Source organism: Aquila chrysaetos, chromosome 13, assembly GCF_900496995.4.
Source record: "Aquila chrysaetos chrysaetos chromosome 13, bAquChr1.4, whole genome shotgun sequence".
In the NCBI taxonomy this organism is placed as follows: Eukaryota; Metazoa; Chordata; class Aves; order Accipitriformes; family Accipitridae; genus Aquila; species Aquila chrysaetos.
This window is the reverse complement of record NC_044016.1, coordinates 30,281,446-30,301,372: the sequence shown is the minus strand read 5'-3', so window position 1 is coordinate 30,301,372 and position 19,927 is coordinate 30,281,446. Positions and strand designations below refer to the sequence as shown.

The window sequence follows — 19,927 nt, the reverse complement described above, 5'->3', positions numbered from 1 at the left end:
TCCTCTCTTCTGAGCTTCACAAGGGGCTTTTCAATAACGTATCTGAAAAACTTAACATTCAACGGAGCAGAAAGACCAGCCCAGCCACTCTACTACCTGCTGTTTTCTGAACATTCCCTTTTTAAAAACACTGGATCTCATTAAGGACATCTGGAAAACCATGGTATTTCTGCAGTTTAAACTTAAAAATAAGTAAATAAGGCCTTAGCCATGAATACAGCATTCCATTTAGACAATGACAACATAGCAGCTTTTGCCATGTCAGATCCTCATCTTGATCATACACTTGTCCTTTCATAATGTATAGGACAGGCCCCTTCTTCCCTCCTTATTCTGGTTTCATATGGCAACCACAACTGCTTTTATGAAAAAAAATTTAGGTGGCTTTTAATTTCTTAGTAAATGGAAATCTAAACATTAACCAGTTCTTCACTAATACCTAGATCAGTTGGCAGACTGTTAATGGGAGCTGCTACTAAGTTCATTTATATGCTAAGGTGTTGCACAGCTGTAAAAACTTGACAATCGTCTGGATTACCTCCTGGGCACTGAGCAAAGGCTGTAGTGATTCCATAGAGACGGGAGCGCTTGTGAGGCTGGAAGTTATCCTTTTCTATTGAAATCGTGCGATCCACTGCTACAACAGCATCCCTGCATATGCAGAAGCGAACATACAGAAGTGAGATGAAGGTGGAGGTACAGGGGAAACTAAACCAAACCAGCCAAGCAACCAAAAAACACTCCCCCCCCCCCCCCCAAAAAAAAAAAAAAAAAAAAAAAGAAAAAGGGAAGAAATCTGAAGTTGCTTCTTTTTTACAATCAGGAAGTGACACCAGAAGCAAAATCCTCCAAGACCTCATCTTTCCTAGACAACTCAGATATGTCATAACCTTCGTTCTAGGCAGCTAACAAATTTAGCAGGGAGCCACCTTACTAATTTTGAAGGTACTTCAAACACAGGACAATGTCCCTCTACAGGAGCACATCTGTTAGTAGTTTTGACACATTCTCCATATTCTGCCCCTCTGACATTTTCTGTGGTATAGCTGACATTGCAGCTATTATGCATAATGATTATGGACAATGTTGTATTTCAAGTGAAGCCTGATATCCAGAAGGCATACAGCTAGTCATAAGCAATCTTTTCTTCCTAAAAATAAAAGGGCAGTCAACCGAGAGACTTGTAACACACTGTTTCCCATTTATACAAGCCTATTCTAGAATAGCACTTCCCAGCTGTTAGGTTCTAGCTTGGAAATCCTTACACACATTAATAGCTCTTCCTGCTGCAATTGATGGAGTAATTTGTGTAAGAGTTTGCAGATACAATCCACACAACCATTTATGTCAAGGAAAAATAAATATTTAAAAATGCATGGACTGGATATTTTAATGGAAAATATAGTAATCTCTGAAGTCTTGATCATATGTCAATGTTTTAGATCACTCACAACAAAGAAAGTGTCATCAAGACTAAAAATGTTTTTTTCTTATTTCTGGTTGAACATTCAGATAATATAGGGCACAGAAAGCCATGAGTGACTAATTTCTGCCCTCTACAATGCAGCAAGTACAGCCATAAGGGAAACATGTTAGCTCCCACTCCTTTCCCAAAAATGTTCAGTGTTAAGAGCATTTTCTTAGATGACAACTCCCTATGCTGAAAATGAAAACTCAGTTAACTGGCAACATCAGTAGGTCAACTCTACAGATCCACTCCTCCACCCTGCATCAGCTATTGCCAGGAAAGCAAAAAAAAGAAATGTGTGAGAGGTCAGACATGAGAAATGCAGTATATACTTCAGTTTCTACCAGGGAAAAGAACAGATTAAAGCACTCCATAATTTCTTTAGCAGATAACATACCTTCTCCAGTCTGTGTAGTATAAATTCTTCCCATAGCTTGTAACACTAAAAGGATACTGAATTCCTTCAACAATCTTTCGTCGACTAAGCTGATTAGGGTTCATGCATTCCAGCCTCTTGGTACCTGGGTGTAGTGAAACAATTAAGCCTTTGAATCAGAGCAAGAGAGCTCTCATGGGGGACGAAGGACAAGCATAAGCATGCAAGCATGAACAGAGTAAAACTTTCTGGAAGTCTTTCAGTATGCTGCTTAGCCAAAGCCCTCCCCATGCCACATCTCCGCATGTGCCAAAGATTGGATGGAAAAGTACTTTGGTGCTTATGCTAATCAGCACACCAGCTAACTTACAGGAACACAGATGTCTAGTGCAGCCATAGACACTGCTTACAAGCTGAGATTCCTGCTATAGATACCAGCATCCTCAGGCTGGTGTGGAAGCTGACAGAAGGTCTCCTCCATTCTGGAGGGCTACTTCAACCACTAACCAGTTCCACCTCCTCTGGAAGGCAGTTTTGCAAAGTCATTTTGGTGAGCATGTTCCCAAACTGCTTGCTGGGTTGGGCCATGAAGGCAAGTCTGTGGGAAGAACATCTAACTTGTAGATGCAAATAGGGTGTAAAAAGGTCTAGCTGTAAAGCTACTACACACTTTGGGAACACTGCTAGTGAATGTAAACACCTGTAGGTTTCTCTTTAGTGGGTTTCAAAATAAGGGAAAAAGGAAAAGAGACAAGTGCAAGAACAAGAGAGGAAGAGAGAAAAAGAAAAGAAAGATAGCACAAGGAGATATATTTGAAGGTTGGAGAAAGTGTCTTACAGTGAAAAAGAGAGATCAATCTTTTTATTTTATCAAAAACTTGAAAGGTCACTTGAAGTGTAAAAGCACTTCCACAGGAGATCATCTCTGGCAGAGTCTACAGGGAGAAAGACAGCAAGATGGAGAAAAAAAAAAAAATTCAAATGAGAATTAAAAGCACACTTTTTTTTACTGGTAAGACAATGGCACAAAACTAACAATCGGTCAGTGGCAGAACCTTCATCTCTTGATCTTTAAATCTAGTGTGAATTGCTTTTTCAAGACTTGCTTCAGTCAAATATAAGCCAGACTTTGCCTAAGGTTACATGTTTTAGAACAATAGTGCCAGATTAGATGAATCAGTGTTTTTTCCTGGTCTTAAACTCACAACTTCTTCTACAAAGGCCTAAGCACTACCTAAAGAGATAGCCACATACAAGACACAGAGATATAAACCTGTTGCATTCCTAGAAAGCTTTGTGATCAGAATTGAAATCTTTCAGCTTGCACAGTCTCATGTGAATGCTACAGTGGTAGTCACAATGAATAAATGGAGAGATTATTAAAGCCAAAAAGAAAGGCATGAAGTCTAAGATGCAGCCCAAAGAGCTATAAACATTAATTGGCTGTGCATAATTTCAGGATTGTACATACTTATTCTACTACTGTGCTGGTTTTGACTGGGATAAGAGTTAATTTTCTTCATAATAGCTAGTATGGGGCTATGTTTTGGATTTGTACTGAAAATAGTGTTGATAACACAGGGATGTTTTCATCACTGCTGAGCATAGAGTCAAGGCCCTTTTCTGCTTCTCACCCCACCCCACCAGTGAGTAGGCTGGGGGTACAAAAGAATTTGGGACAGTACACAGCCAGGACAGCTGATCCCAACTCACCAAAGGGATATTCCATACTATATGATGTCATGCTCAGCATATAAGGGTGGGGGAAGAAGAAGGAAGGGAGGAATGCTCAGCGTTATGGTGTTTTGTCTTCCCAAGTTACCATTAGGTGTGATGGAGCCCTGCTTTCCTGGCAATCACTGAACACCTGCCTGCCGATGGGAAGTGGTGAATGAATTCCTTGTTTTGCTCTGCTTGCGTGCACGGCTTTTGCTTTACCTATTAAACTGTCTTTATCTCAACCCACGAGTTTCCTCACTTTTACTCTTCCGATTCTCTCCCCCATCCTGGCGGGAGGGAGTGAGCAAGCAGCTGCGCGGGGCTTAGTTGCTGGCTGGGCTTAAACCACAACAACTACTATTATGAAGAAAAATTTTAGCATCTCTTTACCTGCATCTACCCAGCACAGCATTGAGGAATAAGGATCAAATGTCAGCCCATTTGGTAACCCAAGATCATCTTTAACGAGAATTCTTCTGTTTGTGCCATCCATGTATGAGGTTTCAATTTTAGGATCTTCTCTGTTCCAGTCAGTCCAGTACAAGTTTCTTAAGGGGAAGAAAAAGGCAAGAATTAAGACAGTAACTGATTTCAATTGTTTTAAATAAGGAAAATGCTAAGGACACAAAAGTAACATGCACACACCCTAAATCATTTAAATAAATAAGAAGGACCACATTGCACTTTGAAATAGAAGTAACAAAAGTCTAGTAAAGATGTAGCAAATGTTACCCTTCCATTAAAAACAAAAAAAGCAAGCACACAGATGAGAAGAAATACTTTCTCTACACTGCTTAGTTTATGTGCAAGATGCCAGGCAAAAGACCTCTATTTCAACAGTTCTAAGGACCATTCAAAATGTACGTCTACGGTTCTCCTCCTCACCACCCATCATGTCTGCTCAGACTAAGCAGCAGCAGCATTTGGCATACATTTGTGGGATTCATTCAAAACTACATTTTTCTTTTCAGTCACCAAGTAAGCAACATACAGTGGAATCAGAGGAGTTCATGGTCAGGGGAGAACCCTAGAGAGGGCCATTAATTCACTGATGCTTTATTATTAATGGCCATTTGTTAGTGGTGTTTTTTTTTCCTTGGATGCACTTTCTGTGGCTGAGAATTTACATAGCCCCTCAATGCAAGCACCTTTGTTGTCTACTCCTTAACACACACACAGTCTACTAGGAGATAGAAGTCCGTGCTGCTTGACCTGAACCCAGAGCCCTACTCCATCAGTGGGGTTCTACATGAACAGAGATCTCTTTTCAGTCTGATTACACTTGTGCCTCTCCCCTTCTTTCACACCATGAAGTGCATTCGTTTTTTCCTTATTATGCTGTCACTTGATGTACATCCACAGAAGTTTTCACCCCACTATTATGTGAAAATTTATTTTATGTTAAAGGAATTAGAGAAATCAATACCATTACTTTTTCATTTAATTCTGTATCACTCAAATTTTCATGGATCACATGCATTCTTTTCCCACTACAAACTTTGCTTGCAAACATCTGGAATGAGGATGCATCTTCAAAAAACTCTCCCTGAGCAACATAGTACTTTTGTTCATAAATGAATTCTCACCTATTATATCAATTAAGCAATCATTTAGTAGAGCTTCCCAGCAATTCAAGACTGAAAAGAAAGCCTCTTTGCTTCTGTGCTTCTGAGTATTTTGACTGAAATGTGTCTTCTCAGCAGTGGCCATACTATATAGAAAGTTGCACTAGGACAATAGCAGGCAAGTTCAGACAGTAATGAACAGACATGCAGCACTACCATGGACTCTGTAGTAGTTTTAATTTTCCCTGTATTTCTTCCAATATTCAGAGACAAAAAAAGTCAACAGATCAAAGACTACATAAAAGTATTTAGATACTTTCATTTTTGCAGGCTGGAACCATAACTTGAAAACATTTAACTTTCCTACTGACACTCTGCTAGGCTATATCTGTGACTGCAGCTTATAGGCTTAATTTTCAAAGTATGTAGTTATCAGCATCTTCAAATAGAAGCCTAATAGGACCTTCTCAGGCAACTGAATGACAGAAGTGAAAATGATGACACAAGAGACACCATGGGAGTTTTCAAAGAAGGAACACTGTACAGGAAGAAGGGCTGTCATGACGGAAATGAAAATACAAGATTGCTTAATCTAGTATTTTAGACCAGTAAGCTTGCAAAAAAAATTTTTTTAGGTAAGAGCAACGCTTGTCATCCTGCAAACAATGTACTGAAAGCAAGGTTCAAATAAGCATTTGACAAACCTCTCAATAAAATATCACATTATTACCTAGCAGGCATTTTAGAAGTTTTATTTTCAGTCTACCACTCAGACACAGGACACAAGTAGATTGTTCCATTTCTGTTTGTTAGTTGTTTTAGGAAAAGATAGTCCTATTATTGTCTACAGACAGCCTAAAAACATGGACTCAGAGTATATGCTCATGTTAAATAAATAAATAAATTCAAGCTTTGCACATATCTCTTGACAACATATCCATACCCTCTCATAGGATCCACAACAATTGCTCTGGGGTTCACCAGGCCAGTGTCAAAAAGGATGCGACGCTGGCGCCCATCCAGCCTAGCCACTTCTATCCTATCCAGTTGAGAGTCAGTCCAGAAGATGTTGCGACCTAGATGATCTACAGCTATCCCTTCAGGGCTTCCCAAGTCTGCAGAAGAACAGAGAAAAACATGCCTAGGCATTATATTTATTCCCAATACACAATGTCAGCCTCATAAGCATAACTCCTAATTGAGATAAGTTTTCTTCAGTTTTCTGACTGCGGTCCAACAAAAGCTACTTCATAGCAGCTGGAAGAGAAATATGCATTTTGCCTTATGAAGTTTAAATACACAGAACTTTCATAAATACATAGAATGAGAAATTCTATGGGGAACCAACTCATCATGCATGTAAGCTTTCCTTTGGGGGTGGACACAGAAAAAGAGTTGATAGAGAAATAAACAGTAGAGATTATCAGAATCTTATTCTACCCTCCTTAGCAGGCCAAGATCTAGAATGGATTTTATAATCCTTAATATTTCCCCTTCTTTAGTACTGGCATACATGGCACCCCTCTGAAAACTGGATTTATGCTAAGTTTAGCCAATGCAATACTTAAAGATAATCAAGTTCCAAAGCACTAGAGATAATGATATTAGCTAACTGATGGAATTTAGATCCAGTTCTTTGTTTTTGCAGCGCAATCCTTTTTGGAACATGTTTTAGTACTGTATGTGCACAGTTTTTCTTGGACAGTTAGTTGTTCCAAAAGCAACAGGAAACAGCAGATAATGACCTTTCTGCTTTAGCATTAGTAATTTCTAACTCAGATGAAGGAAGTAGAATAAATATATAGCACTCCAAGGTTTAATTCAGCCACTAGGAAAAACTGCTTTATAATTTTCAAGGTTCATACATCCATTGAAAAAGAGCAGGAAGGCTGTGTGATGTAATAAAGCCAAAGCCAGCTACAAATCAATTTTAGTCCAATTTCAGTTCCAAAAGAAAAAGAAAGAATTGTACACAGTCACTCCCCAAAAAAGGTGAATTGACCCTTCATACCAGCCAGCTCTTAAAAAAAAAAAAAAAAAAAAAACCAACAAAAAAACCAAACCACCTTTCAAGTGCAGATCCACACATCATGTAATTATCCAAGAATGACAGAATGTGGCCCAGTAGCCTTCTATTAATTCTCAAGTTTATTTACTGACAGCCATTAAATAAACAGTATGTGACACAAACAACCTTTCTGGAGAAAAGGCATTTAGTCTGGGTAGAGCTGTCTAAAATTTGCTACTGTGACTTTGCTATGAATAATAGTTGGCACAATAGCCTAAACTGCCTCTGCTGTCTCACACAGGTGGATCACACTTACCACACTTAACCTGGACACATGACATTTTGGATGTATATTCATTGCTGAAGAGGCGGAAAAGAACAAATAAGATGTATCTCACTGCTTCTGAGTCACGGCTCATACACAAGGAGGACCCAAGAAAGTAAACGTGAATCATCTCTTTACTCCTCCCAAGGGCACTTGGGCATACTTTAACTTAGTTACACTGACTTCACATTACTACCTGTATTTCTCCAAGTGCCTCTGTGGAGCTACACCCGTCGTCTGCAAGAAACCACCTGACATATACTTCAGACCCTCAAATGTTCCCACTCCTTTTCTTGCTAATGGCAGAGGTTGCTGAGAGTGGCCTTGTTTTGAGGTAATGGTGGCAACAATCCCCAGTCTCTGGTATCAGAGGATCACTGACTAAATGGTGGTGGAGGAGCTCCCAGCCTCTTTTAGGAAACAGAAGAAGGTAGCAGGCAAAAGATGTGCTGCCACCGATTACCAGGAGCCCCTGTTCCCTGACTGGGGTCCTTGCTTTAGTTTCCTTGCTTCAGCTATATGCCAGGAAATTTAAAGAAGTCTAAAGTAAATATCTTTCCTGTCTGGTTGACAATGAGCCAGAAAAAACTATCCCTCGTGGAGGACTGAGGGAATATATAGGATTCATGTATCACCAGTCTTTCCAGAGGCACAAACGTGTTCCTGCTGTATTGTCATCAGGCCTGCTACAGTCACAGGCTCTGTCCCTGGGGACAGGCTTGTACAGACACATACGGCTGATATGACTTAAGCACCTCCAACAAAGAGGAAAGCTCTCCTTCCCGATCTGCTTCCACAGCTGCAGAGCTCAGTAAGCCTCCACAGGCTATACAGCTGCAGGGATAGATGAGAACTGGATGGGGCTCCACAATAAAACATGTTTCCGCAAAGCAATGCAACTTGGATCACAAGAGCTTTAACAAACAAAAAAATAGTGCATTCCACAAAAATAGATGCGAACTGAAGAAAGCAGCTGCAGCTCACAGGAGGAAAAAGGCAAAGATCAAAACAAAACAAAGAATTCTTATGAGTCTTCTGAGAGGGAGGCATTTTCCTATTTCCTGAAATTTTAAAGTTTCAGTTTTGGCCAGCATATAAGACATCCATTCAAATACTGAATATTCAACCTTATTTTGTTCTGACTCCTTATTGAAGAGCTCGTTAACATACAGAAAGTAAAGTGCAACATTGCTCAACATCTCTTCAGGAATGGCATTCACTTCCTATGTGAACAACAAAAATCATGAGATGTCCTTACACATACAATGCTTTTCGTAGCAGATAAAAACCATGAGGTTTCCATGTGGCATTGAAGCATAATAATCAAAATAATCAAATTTAGTTGACAGCCTTCACAAATATTTAAAAAATACTTTATACAATGCAAGATTTTTAATGCGTGCACACACACTCTCATTAGACAAATTCATATCCATATAAAATTTTTAGCAATACTAATCTTCCTCACTTTTTAAAGTGCAGAATCTGATAAAATACTTTATTAGTGGAATTTGGAAATTATTTCCCCACAGAATTTGTAGTTGTAGAGGCACATGCTTGCACTACAGGTTAGAGTCCCTTTCAGATTAAATATGTTGGGATGAAAAAGAAGTCTTACAAACATCTCAGCCGTCAAGTTGTACAGAAATGTGAAGCTCCATAATTGCTGGAATGGTTAGGGATGGCCTTAAGCTCTCCCTTTTCCCCTCCCAGGACAATGGTAGGATCCAAGCTGCCCCCATCTCTCCGCTGCTCCTAAAAGCCTGAATGGAGTCCCAGCAAACTGGCTATTCTGAAGCACGAACTCCAGGTAGAGATACTTAACACATCCAAAGAAAACTAAAGCAAATTTATTGCAGAGTTTTAAAACTGGTTGATCATTTTGCTAAAATAATTTTCTAAATTTTTGTGACAATAGCTGCAAAGGATCTGAAGCAAGGGCGACCTCCTGAGTATTTTGACTTCACAGGAGTTCTAGGATCCTGAGGACACTAGGATTCAGAAAGTGCCTCCACCTATTTTTGTTGCTGTTTTTTTAATGCCCTTCCCCATTCACTTTGTTCTCCAAACCTGTCCTTCCCTTTAACCCTTTCCATTTAAAAAAAGCTTTTCATATTTAAGATGCACGGGCTTACACTTACCCTTCTAATGAAAGTGAAATTGGACTGCATTGAGCAGCAGAGTGTTGGGAGAAAAAGTGTAAGAACAGGACACAAACTGTAACAAGAAACAAGGGACCTTTTCAGGAAGGATGCTGGACCACCCTTTTTGATCAGTAGGGTTGACAAGACATGACTATAAAAGAGGTGGGCTACACAAAGGCTGCCAGGCACAGCATAGCACAGCCAGTCCTCAACATAGGAAAGTGAGGTCTTGAGTGTGCTTTAAAAATCCAGGATGTCATGACCTGGGGGTTTTGCCCTGAGAGTACTAGCTGTGCTGCCCTACTATAGTGGCAGCCCTAAGGATGCCACCACAGGTGAAGAAGAGCAGTAAAGGCCTCAAGCCTACCTCAAGATTCCTCCCCAGAAGTGACAAAGCATCGAAAGGAGGGGTTTCTTTTCTTTGTTAAACACAGCAAGAACATAAGCACAGCCTAGGACTGTAATTGGGTACAGAAACCCTCAAAACATTCCTGTGAGGAGCTGAGACACTGTCCAAAGACCACGCTATGAGGCTCTGAACCCTGCACCCATTAGCGCCTTGAGATATGCTTTAAAACCACCACAGCAGCTTGATTCATCTTTCAAATCCCTCAAACTTCAATTAAAACATCCCCAGTGATGTTCACAAGACACTCAATAGTTAGACAGATATGGTATCCTGCAACTGCAAGTAAGGACAGAAATATCTCACCGACATGCTGCTCCCACTTCTGGCCTTAAAATGTAGTTTATTTAAAGAGAAACAACTTCTCGCCTATCTTAGCAGTGGAAAGGCAGTGAAGGGCTATCGCATAGGGAACAGATCTTCATTTTATGTTATCCAGATTTGTTGGTTATTGTTTATCCAAATAACACCAACTTGTAATGCTACAGCTCAGGCCACACCTAGGAAGTACATATTACTAAATTCAAGTCTCTAATGCCATTCCTAGAGAGTAGCAAGAGGAAGAATTTTGTGCTGTTACCTGTTTTGATGATAGTTGTTGGCTCCCCACCATGCAGGCTAGCCCTGCTGATTGAAGGGCCACTGATGTCTGTCCAATAAACCATCTTGTCCGTGCAATCATAAGCAACTCCAATAACAACTTTGTCCTGTTGGTCAACAAGTAAGTTACATCAGCTTATGCTAAACAACAATTATTTGCCAGCAGCACTAGCTTATGGATCTAAGTCTTAAGCCTGAAAAAACAAAATTCTTGAGGACAGGCAGAAAAAACAATTGAGCGACAGTCATTGTAGAATAGCTTAGAAAAATACTTTCAATTTTAAGTCCCTTTTAACTAGCAGACACCGTTTACAATGATCTTATTTCAAAGAAGCATTGTAGACATTAGTACTGGACAGTTGGTGTCACTTCTACAACTTCACCTGCATATCAATTTAAAGAAAGTTCATATTGTTATTTTACTGTGTTATTCCTCATGTGCGTTTTTCTCTCATTCTTTCCTTTGAAGGAGAAATAATGACTTCTATCAAATCTGACTTGTGTTCTGTATATTCATCAACACATGCATTATGGCTGCATTTCAGCAGTGCTACCTACAGAGCATCATTTGACTCAAAAAGTTCTAGCAAAGTTTTTAAAATAAAAAATAGCTTAAACAAATACTCCGTAAGTCATACTGCTGGAAAGAATATGGTCAGGGACAAGGAACATATATATGCAATTTTCCAGGTAGAAGAAGGTAGGACTAGAGTTGAGTTAGGAGTTGAAACTCCTTCCTCCAGGCAAATGAAAGAGACTTTCAGGGTAAAACAGTAATTTCACATGGATTCCCAGGTCTATTACCTTTGCTGCTTTTGTATCTTGCAACTTCTTAGAAAGATGGTCCAAAACCATGCATTAAAACAGATGCACTTATCTGCATACATTAATGCTGATGTTACATGAATGTAGGTTACAGAACAATCTGAACACCTCTACACTGCTAAACGCTATCACTTCACAAATACACAACACTGTGACAACACAGAGACAACACTGTTAGCAGAGACTGAAAGTTTCATTTTAATTAAAAGTTTTAATGAAGAGTTGCATCTTATCTCTTGGAAGCTCTTCCCTGAAGATACTTCTAATTAATTTCTTTAAGCTAGCTCAAGTAAATAATGCAACTAGCTGACAAGGCCATTCTGCACACTGTATTTTACTTTATATTTACATTATTGCAGCAGCACTTTAGACAAGAGACAAAAGCTTGACTGCACATGGAGGAGGAGGGAGGAGGGAGGGAGGCAGAGGAAGGAGGAGGAGGAAGAGGAAGAGGAAGGAGGAGGAGGAAGAGGAAGAGGAAGGAGGAGGAGGAAGAGGAAGAGGAAGGAGGAGGAGGAGGAGGAAGAGGAAGGAGGAGGAGGAGGAAGAGGAAGGAGGAGGAGGAGGAAGAGGAAGGAGGAGGAAGGAGGAGGAGGAGGAAGAGGAAGGAGGAGGAAGAGGAAGGAGGAGGAAGAAAATTAATCTTTATATATCTGTAGCCAAGAAGTGCAGAGAATTGACTGAAAAACAGGAGGAGATTAAGACTTAGGCAAACACTTTGGGGGAGTAAGAGAGAAAAAAAGGGCCTCTCCATGTACTGCTCTTGTAGGTCTCCTAGACTTCTATACCAGAGTCAGAAAGCCAATGGAAGTGTGAGTATAGGAGTGTCTATATGATGAGCTGTTGGAGGCATGTGAGCTCACAAATACTAGGGTTTTGTCTTATGAGGTATTCTTTAAAGGCAAATAATTTTTTCTACAGGTTAGTTTTAGGCTTTTTGACCAGTCAGGTCAGGAATTTTCAGTGACAAAGAGATGGGGTACTGAAATCCTAATCAAGAGTAGAAATTGTGTTTGGAACTTAAGTTATCAAATCACATAGACAAACACTCTCACTTTCATCTTTGTCACAAGTCTTCTAAAACACATGGACTTAGTACAGTAGGTTACTTACTGGAATATGCAAGAGTGCTTTTGCACCATTTTTCTTCATATTGTTTCCCTCTAGTGGAACATGTTCAATTTTACCACTTTGGGCAAAGAGCAAGTGTGTTCCTGGTGGCAGAGGTACAGTATCTGGTCGAACAGAGGGCCCAATGACAACAGGAGGAGCAGCTGTGCTCAGACCTTGTTAATAGAGAAGGAAAGAGATGGGGGAAAAATTAGCTTATGTACAGCATAACAAGGCTCCTTGTTATTTGCAGAGACACAATTACAGTCAGACTTCTTAGGAGGAAACAGCCCTATAAGCAGACACTAATAACTATAATCAGATGCAGAAAGCTTCTGAATTTTTCCCCTTGGCTGACAAAAAAGGAGCAATTGACATAATAGGTCTTTTCATGTTCAGCTCTGTAATTGCTCTTTCCTTCAAATGTTTAGAGAAGCCTATCTTATTTTGCAGCTGAAGTGAGGAAGATGTACGAAGGAACATCCTTCACATCCTGAGGCAAGTCAGTTACCACACATTCAGATTTGCCACAGTTACCAGAGGGCAGAAACTATAGAGGCCCCTCACAGTTTCAAGGAAGGGAAGAAGTTAGAAAACCATCTTCTTATTCAGAGGCTCACCACAGTTGTCCAGACGCCCTGGCTGGAGGAAAAGTGTATGCTGGAGTTACTAAAGGGCTGCAGCACAAGGCATATTGTCACTGGGACAGCAAAGACCTGTATTGTTCCAAGTCAGTGCTGTATCTCAGGGGCACAACTAAGCCCCACATTTGGGAGACAGTGCACTTGGGTGGAGAGACACCCACAAGAAACAAATGCTTCAGCCACTTACATGGTGGTCGAACTCCTGGGCCACTTTTGGTGCCATCAATCTCATTTCCATCCCTATCCACGCACCAACAATATCCACTGCTAGAATGGCACTGAGTGGGTAGGTAATTCCCATGCTCATCACACTGGGGAATGAAGTGACCAACTCTTATCTCCCTCGGGAAGAAAGTGCCTCCACTTCCAAGAGCTACTTCTCGTTCATGCTGGCATTTGGTCTTTTCCACTTCTGTGAAAAAAAATACAGACCAGTGAATATTTCTGTTTAAACTAATAACTGTGTTCCATTAACAGTTAACATATGCTGATCACTTATAACGCAAGTCGTCTTACTGCTGGAGGAACATGGCACTGTCACAAACCTTGAAGGCATATGCCTTCAGCGCACCTTCAGGAACAGTCTGCCTTATGTAAATGTGACACATTTGCCTTAAACTTACATCATTTTATCTTTTGCTGTCTAGTTTAAAACAGAACAAACAGGCCCCCTGCAGCTTCCTACATTGAAGGGTCATAAACAGAAGCTGGAAAAGACTGTCTTTCTCCATGAGGCACATTAGCAAGAACATTCTGTCCAACTTGTGAATCCCATGTCTACTTATTTGGCAATTATCCATGGGCATTAAAATGTGACTAATTAGCCAGGCCATACAGCGGATAAAGGTTTTCTGTAATGCTCAAAGTCAAGCTTCTCTTCAGAGCCACAAGAGAAAACCACAACATGAGGCAGATGCTGAGTTCCCTACAGCAGTGAAACAACTCATTGCTTTGATGTATATTAGGTTTTTAGCATTTGGTTATCAAGTTTGAACACTCATTTGATACTTTTGGACCTAAGAAAGGAACTGCAGGGACAGATTGTCCGGTCCCTGGTAAAGTGCGTAAGTAAGGCTACACAGAAAACAGGACTACTACTACGTACACAGAGAAACATATGATGCACAACGGCTACACCACACACATATGTATTACTGTAGAGATTACAGAGGAAAGACTAACTTCCTAGATTATCAGGAGATTCAGGGATTTGGTTCTTCTGGTTTCAATTTTACAGAACAGTCTGGACTAAAATATACATCTTATGGTATTACCTGTCATGCAATAAGGAATGTCATCTGGATCAATACATCCTTCTAGATGCCAAACAACATAATGAAATTAAAAGAATACCATTAAAATAATCTTTTTCTTCTCTCGACAAAGAAATCTGGTTTAGTTTTACTTTACACTTGAGACCCCTTAAGGGTTCTGTGCATTGTGAGAGGAAGAGCTCTAATCTTTTTCCTGTCAATGATTTCTACAGACAGTTAGAAATACTTACCACAAACTGCCAGAAGAGGCTCGAACATTACTTACATTTACTCCTTCCTTGTTTTTACATTGCCTGGTGGACAGCATTAGCTATGTGTGGCTCAGACTAGACCCTGCCCAGCTGAACAAAAAGCTAATCCCATGCGCCCATAGCCTAGTGTGATGTAAATCACACAAATACAAGAAAAAAGGGTAGTTTTTTATTATTATTTAAACTAGTTATGCAAGCAAAAGCTTTGGACAAGTTTCATGCACCTGGACACAATTAGAGAAATATAAATGTCCGAAGAACAGCTTACTCTAAACAACTGAAATATTTGGCATCAGCTTTAATGTGGGTGGTAGAGAGCCTTGAATCAACCTACAAAACCAGACCCTGAAGGAAAGCCTCCATTATCTATTTCAAATTTTGTTTGCACGTATTCAATGCACTATGCAGGTAAAAGAAAAGTTGATTCCAGCAACTGGATAGTTTTGCCACACTTTTTTTTTTTTTTTTAAGCTCTAATTATATGCACCACTCACGTGAGAAAGCAGTGAGAATACACAGTATTGGTAAACTGACCCACCCTGCTTTCGTTCATTGCAGAACAAAATCTTCATTGCATTCATGTCATCTTTGAAAGACACTACTAGCTCCTCCTCAGTGGGATATAAAAACAAATGTAGAAGCTGGTCGCTTTTCCTTCGCATGTGAAACTCCCAGAATTAGAGAATATCCAAAAGCTTACAATTTTTTAAATCCATAGACTAGATCAAATTTATGAAAATGAGCTAGCAAATATGAATTATACAAAGGAGTGTGTATACACTCCCAGATAGGACCCAGCTGTTACACATAAAATATTTTAGTATTATTGGTAACGTGAAATACCAATGTCTGTTCTAATTTCAAGACAATGTTCACATTTATATCTGCAGATTTTATACAGGAATACTGATGGAATTTCTGAAGAGTACTTACATTGCAATGATCAAGACCTATCTCACAAATGGCTTGCTTATGCAATTAGCCCCACTAAAGTCAAGAGACTAGTCAAACAAATTAATTTTCAGAATTAGTACTTAGTTTCTAGAAGTCAGAGAATATGATTTGTTCTTTCTAAAAAATCCCATCAACACTGATTCTTCAGTTGCATAAAAACATGTCAAATACCCTATTCCCACTCACTTTTAGAAGTAACCATTTATTTTACTGCTTCCATGCTCCTGAAAGTCTCTTATATTTGTGATAAACTTTTTTAACAGTATCAAGTGCAATAAGTAATCTATGTTAAAGAAACATTCTGAAAAGAAATAAAACCCGTGTTACCATGTTCACCTGTGCTGACAGAATCATTTTAACCTGTCTTTCAACATTAAACTCATTTCAACTCGCTAACATGAATTTAGCCAATATTAAAATTTATAAACCAAAACTAGCCCCTAAACTAGTTGTAAAAGTCCAAACCAGGCACTTGGAATCCATAGGGTATTTTTTCTCTCCTTATCTCTGAATCATGAGCAGGATTACTATGCCTACAGTTTAGAGACACCTAAAGAAAAGTGAGCTGAATCCCACTCCAGTGTTGTAGCCTATGCAGAAAGGAAGGCACAATAATCTTAGATACAGATGACAGCTGGTTGGGATAAATAGTCTGCTTTTCAGAGGGTCTTACCATTCTTGAAATCCATATTTGAAAGCTAAGCCAAATGATCATGTCAATGAGAAAAATGGTATACACTAGGGTTAGTTCATACTACCAGGGATGAAACAAACAGGAAGAGCAAGACCTGGGTAATCTTCAGTGATGCAGGAAAGTTGGGGTGGCAACAGCCTTTTATTAACAGCAGGACTAAGTTTCAATGTTTTTTCAGTACCTATGTTTAAACATTACTGACTAGCAATTATTATAAAATTGAGTAAAAATTCATTCTCACTGCTTTTTGATGCAGTTGATGCTTGGCTTATGAAGGTAACACACTGACCTAATAGCTTTGTCTTTCCCTAAGGCACTCTACTTATGCCCACAGGACAGTATCATTTTCGAAACAAAACACCATACTGTGGGCTACCTTAATTTGATAAATGATTAAACACTGAAAAAATCACCTGAGTCCATGGACAAATGTCATGAAGTAGTGGTATTTCTAATAAGTTCCTGTATTACCTTAGTCCTGGTTTCAAATTTCCTTATTAAGAAATTTAATTCCTTTATTAGGATTCCAGAGGGAAATACACAACCATAGGTTGCATCATTTGTGAAAGAGAAATAGGCCACAAAACAAGAGAAGGACAGGACTTCATCACTAGGCAAACTGAGCTCATTAAAGCCAAGAAGTGATTTGCACAGTCAAATGGGAAGTTACATTTCTTGAAATACACAGTGTAGACCAGCCTCTAAAGATAGACTCATCTTGGAAACCACAACCAAAAAAAAAGCTATCAGCAGATCACAGCTATCAGCAGATAACTGTGAGCAGATAAGCTGCCAGCACTCAGCTCAGTGCTGTAGGGATTGTAAGGGCGTATAAATAGCAATTCAGCATATACACAGGAAACACTGCACAGGTATAGAGAATCAATGTGGGACTGGGGAGATGATTCAAGGCACACTGGGTCCAGCTCTGGTAACCACAGTTCAAAAGGACAGTGAAAAATTGAACCAGTGTACAGAAGAGAGCTCCTAAAAGAGAAGCTGTAGTGCTGAACAGAGATCAAAGGCCTGATGAAGAAATTATGTTCCACTGACCACCGTACACACAAGTCAGACTAGACATGTAGAAAGAACAGTGCATCCTGAACTCAAGCTAAATGTATACCCTTCCTCAGAAAAATAAATTTGTATTTAATGTTTTAAACATATTTTTTTCAGTTGTTTCATAAACTACCAGTAGCAATCTGGAATTTAAGTCACTGAAGTATATCATGGAACTTGAAAAAATGAAATGGAAATAGCATGGATATGGAAAGTAGGCCAGATGAAAAACATACACGTACATATTTCCCACATAAGTGAAGAAACAAACAGAATGGGGACCCCCCCCCCAAAGCCATATACAAACATTCAAAGTCTTTTTTGGTCATAAAGGAAAGCTCTTGCAGCAGCACTGCAGAAAATGATTTATGGACTTTTCCAAAAAAAGATGGAGGCTGAGAAAACAGGATGAGAGACAGATGATGTATGGGACTTCTTCCCTTCCATTTTGCATGGGGGATTACAGTCTGATACACTAAACCAAATTCAATTAGTTCTGCAACAGCATTCAAAAATTTTTAAAGATCTGATATACTACTCAGGTTTTCATTCACAAGCTAAAGACAGAAGTGATTTAAAACTGTGTCCAGAATCAGTATGTAATCAAAGAGTACTCTTCAATTTCCTATGTGGATCACTTTATTCCCCATATATCACACAGAGTTATACTGACATTTTTAATTGCTGTTCTCAGACATTGCCAAAAAAAGAAGAGGAAAAAAACCAAAACAATGTAACACACTTCCCTTTGTCCCTTCATTTTCCTTTGTAATCCTTCACTTACAGTGTTGCCCTGGTAAGAGCATTTCTCATGTGAAACGGATTGTATACAGAGGACCAGCGAATGGCTCTTAAGGGTCAGACCCCTAGTTCCAAGAATCTACATTTGTTTCTGTTTAGTAAACAGTGTCTGGGGTCTGCAGGGGTTGAAACACTCAGACATCTGGTTTTTTGAAATGGAAAAATGAAGCGTGAGGAAATAATGAAGTACAGACTTTCTTAATAGCTGTGAGCAGTGGGACATTCCAGCATCATTAACTCTTTCATTAACCTGCTGGTTCACTCCTACAGACACTCCCTTGTGTATGACTCAAATCCATTTTACCCGTTAGTCTACTTGTTTCAAGAGCTGCTGTTCAGCAGTGGTAAGATTCAACAGTAGGTTTCATATAGTAATAAAGACACCAAACAAGCAAGCAATTGTACACAGGGTTAGGAAAAGGGTACAGCAAAAAGAACTGAGCATTCGGATAAATGAAACTTTCCATGAAACAACCAGAAAAGACTTCAGTGACTTGACTGAGGCTAATTAGATCAAAACCTTAGTGGGTAAAAAGGGGAAGAAAGGGTCTCTCGTTACAGCTGAATACAATACAGCCTCATCTGAAATCTCCATTCTGAAGCAACTTACTTTACAAACTGGGTGTTAAAGTAAACTAAGCTGCAGAAAGTATATTTTGATTCTATCTCCTGCCAATGATTAACTGTTGGATATATCCATTTTAAAAGTACTAAAGCTTTAGGAACAGATGACAGGCAGCTATTGTTCTATTAACTCTCTAAGAAGGGAGGAGTAGCTAAGTTTGTTGTAAATGCTGCCATTGCTGCAGACTAGCAGAGCAATACAGATACTCTGTACTTCAGTCAGGGTTCAGCAAAAGTGAGACTTCTTATCTACACTGATTTTTTTCTGCTCCGAGCATTTAATGAACAGAGCCAGTTGATAAAAGCGTTTCTAAAGCATGTCTTCTTCTGGTAGTACAAAACAGTATAATAAAAATCAGAGGCATATATGAAGATTAACAAAACCTGGTAGATTCTCACCTACTAAAACAGTAGATACAACAAAACTCTCCAAAATATTTTGTTACTACCATTAAAGCTGTGACATGAAAAGATCCATATTCAAGATATAATTGTGTTGAGTACGGACAGTCAAGAAGTATACAGGATAAGCAGCAAAAAATAACATAAAGCTACTACAAAATAGTACACTCTGCTAAGCAGTTCAGTAAACACGCTAACCACTGCATGTGAAAAGGTATTGCTCTTAACAAAAAAACCCAAACACTTAAGTATGCTATCAGATATACTCAGAAGAAATTAATTGTGTCCTGGTAATAAAGTTAATTGGTTGAATTCCAGTATCAGTCTACCAAACCATCTGTTTCAGCTACAAACGGGATGTGCCAGACATGAAAGGAATATTTCTGCCTCTACAATTCTGCCTGAAGAACTGGAGGCTTTAAGGTTCAATTTTGCTTCAAGTTATTCACATCAAGTTTCTCCTCTAGGAGGAATAATCCTGGTTTTATCAGCTGGTTGGTTGGCTAAATATTTTGACACAGGCCAGAAACACTAGGTAGTTCTTCATTCATATGGCATTAAAATGAAAATACACATGGGCATTCATGTATGAAAAGTTAAAAATAATATTGAAAGACTGACAAAGTAGCAAAAGCTTCAGAATTAACCATGGCAAAACCTCCTGCAATTTACCTATGA

At 39.3% G+C, this 19,927-nt stretch overlaps 1 protein-coding gene across 3 annotated transcripts in view; it reads right to left on the bottom strand.

Annotated features, from left to right (window-relative positions):
* Window positions 1-19,927, bottom strand: part of NID1 (nidogen 1) — a 46,864-nt gene that overhangs the window by 2,814 nt on the left and 24,123 nt on the right. For all 3 annotated transcript variants that reach the window (XM_030035560.2, XM_030035561.2, XM_030035563.2), the window contains 7 exons: window positions 13,378-13,602; window positions 12,550-12,722; window positions 10,592-10,718; window positions 6,072-6,243; window positions 3,954-4,111; window positions 1,866-1,989; window positions 539-651 (listed from right to left, as the gene is read on the bottom strand). In XM_030035560.2, the coding sequence (XP_029891420.1) occupies window positions 539-651; window positions 1,866-1,989; window positions 3,954-4,111; window positions 6,072-6,243; window positions 10,592-10,718; window positions 12,550-12,722; window positions 13,378-13,602 (1,092 nt within the window). The remainder of the gene's footprint in view (window positions 1-538; window positions 652-1,865; window positions 1,990-3,953; window positions 4,112-6,071; window positions 6,244-10,591; window positions 10,719-12,549; window positions 12,723-13,377; window positions 13,603-19,927) is intronic.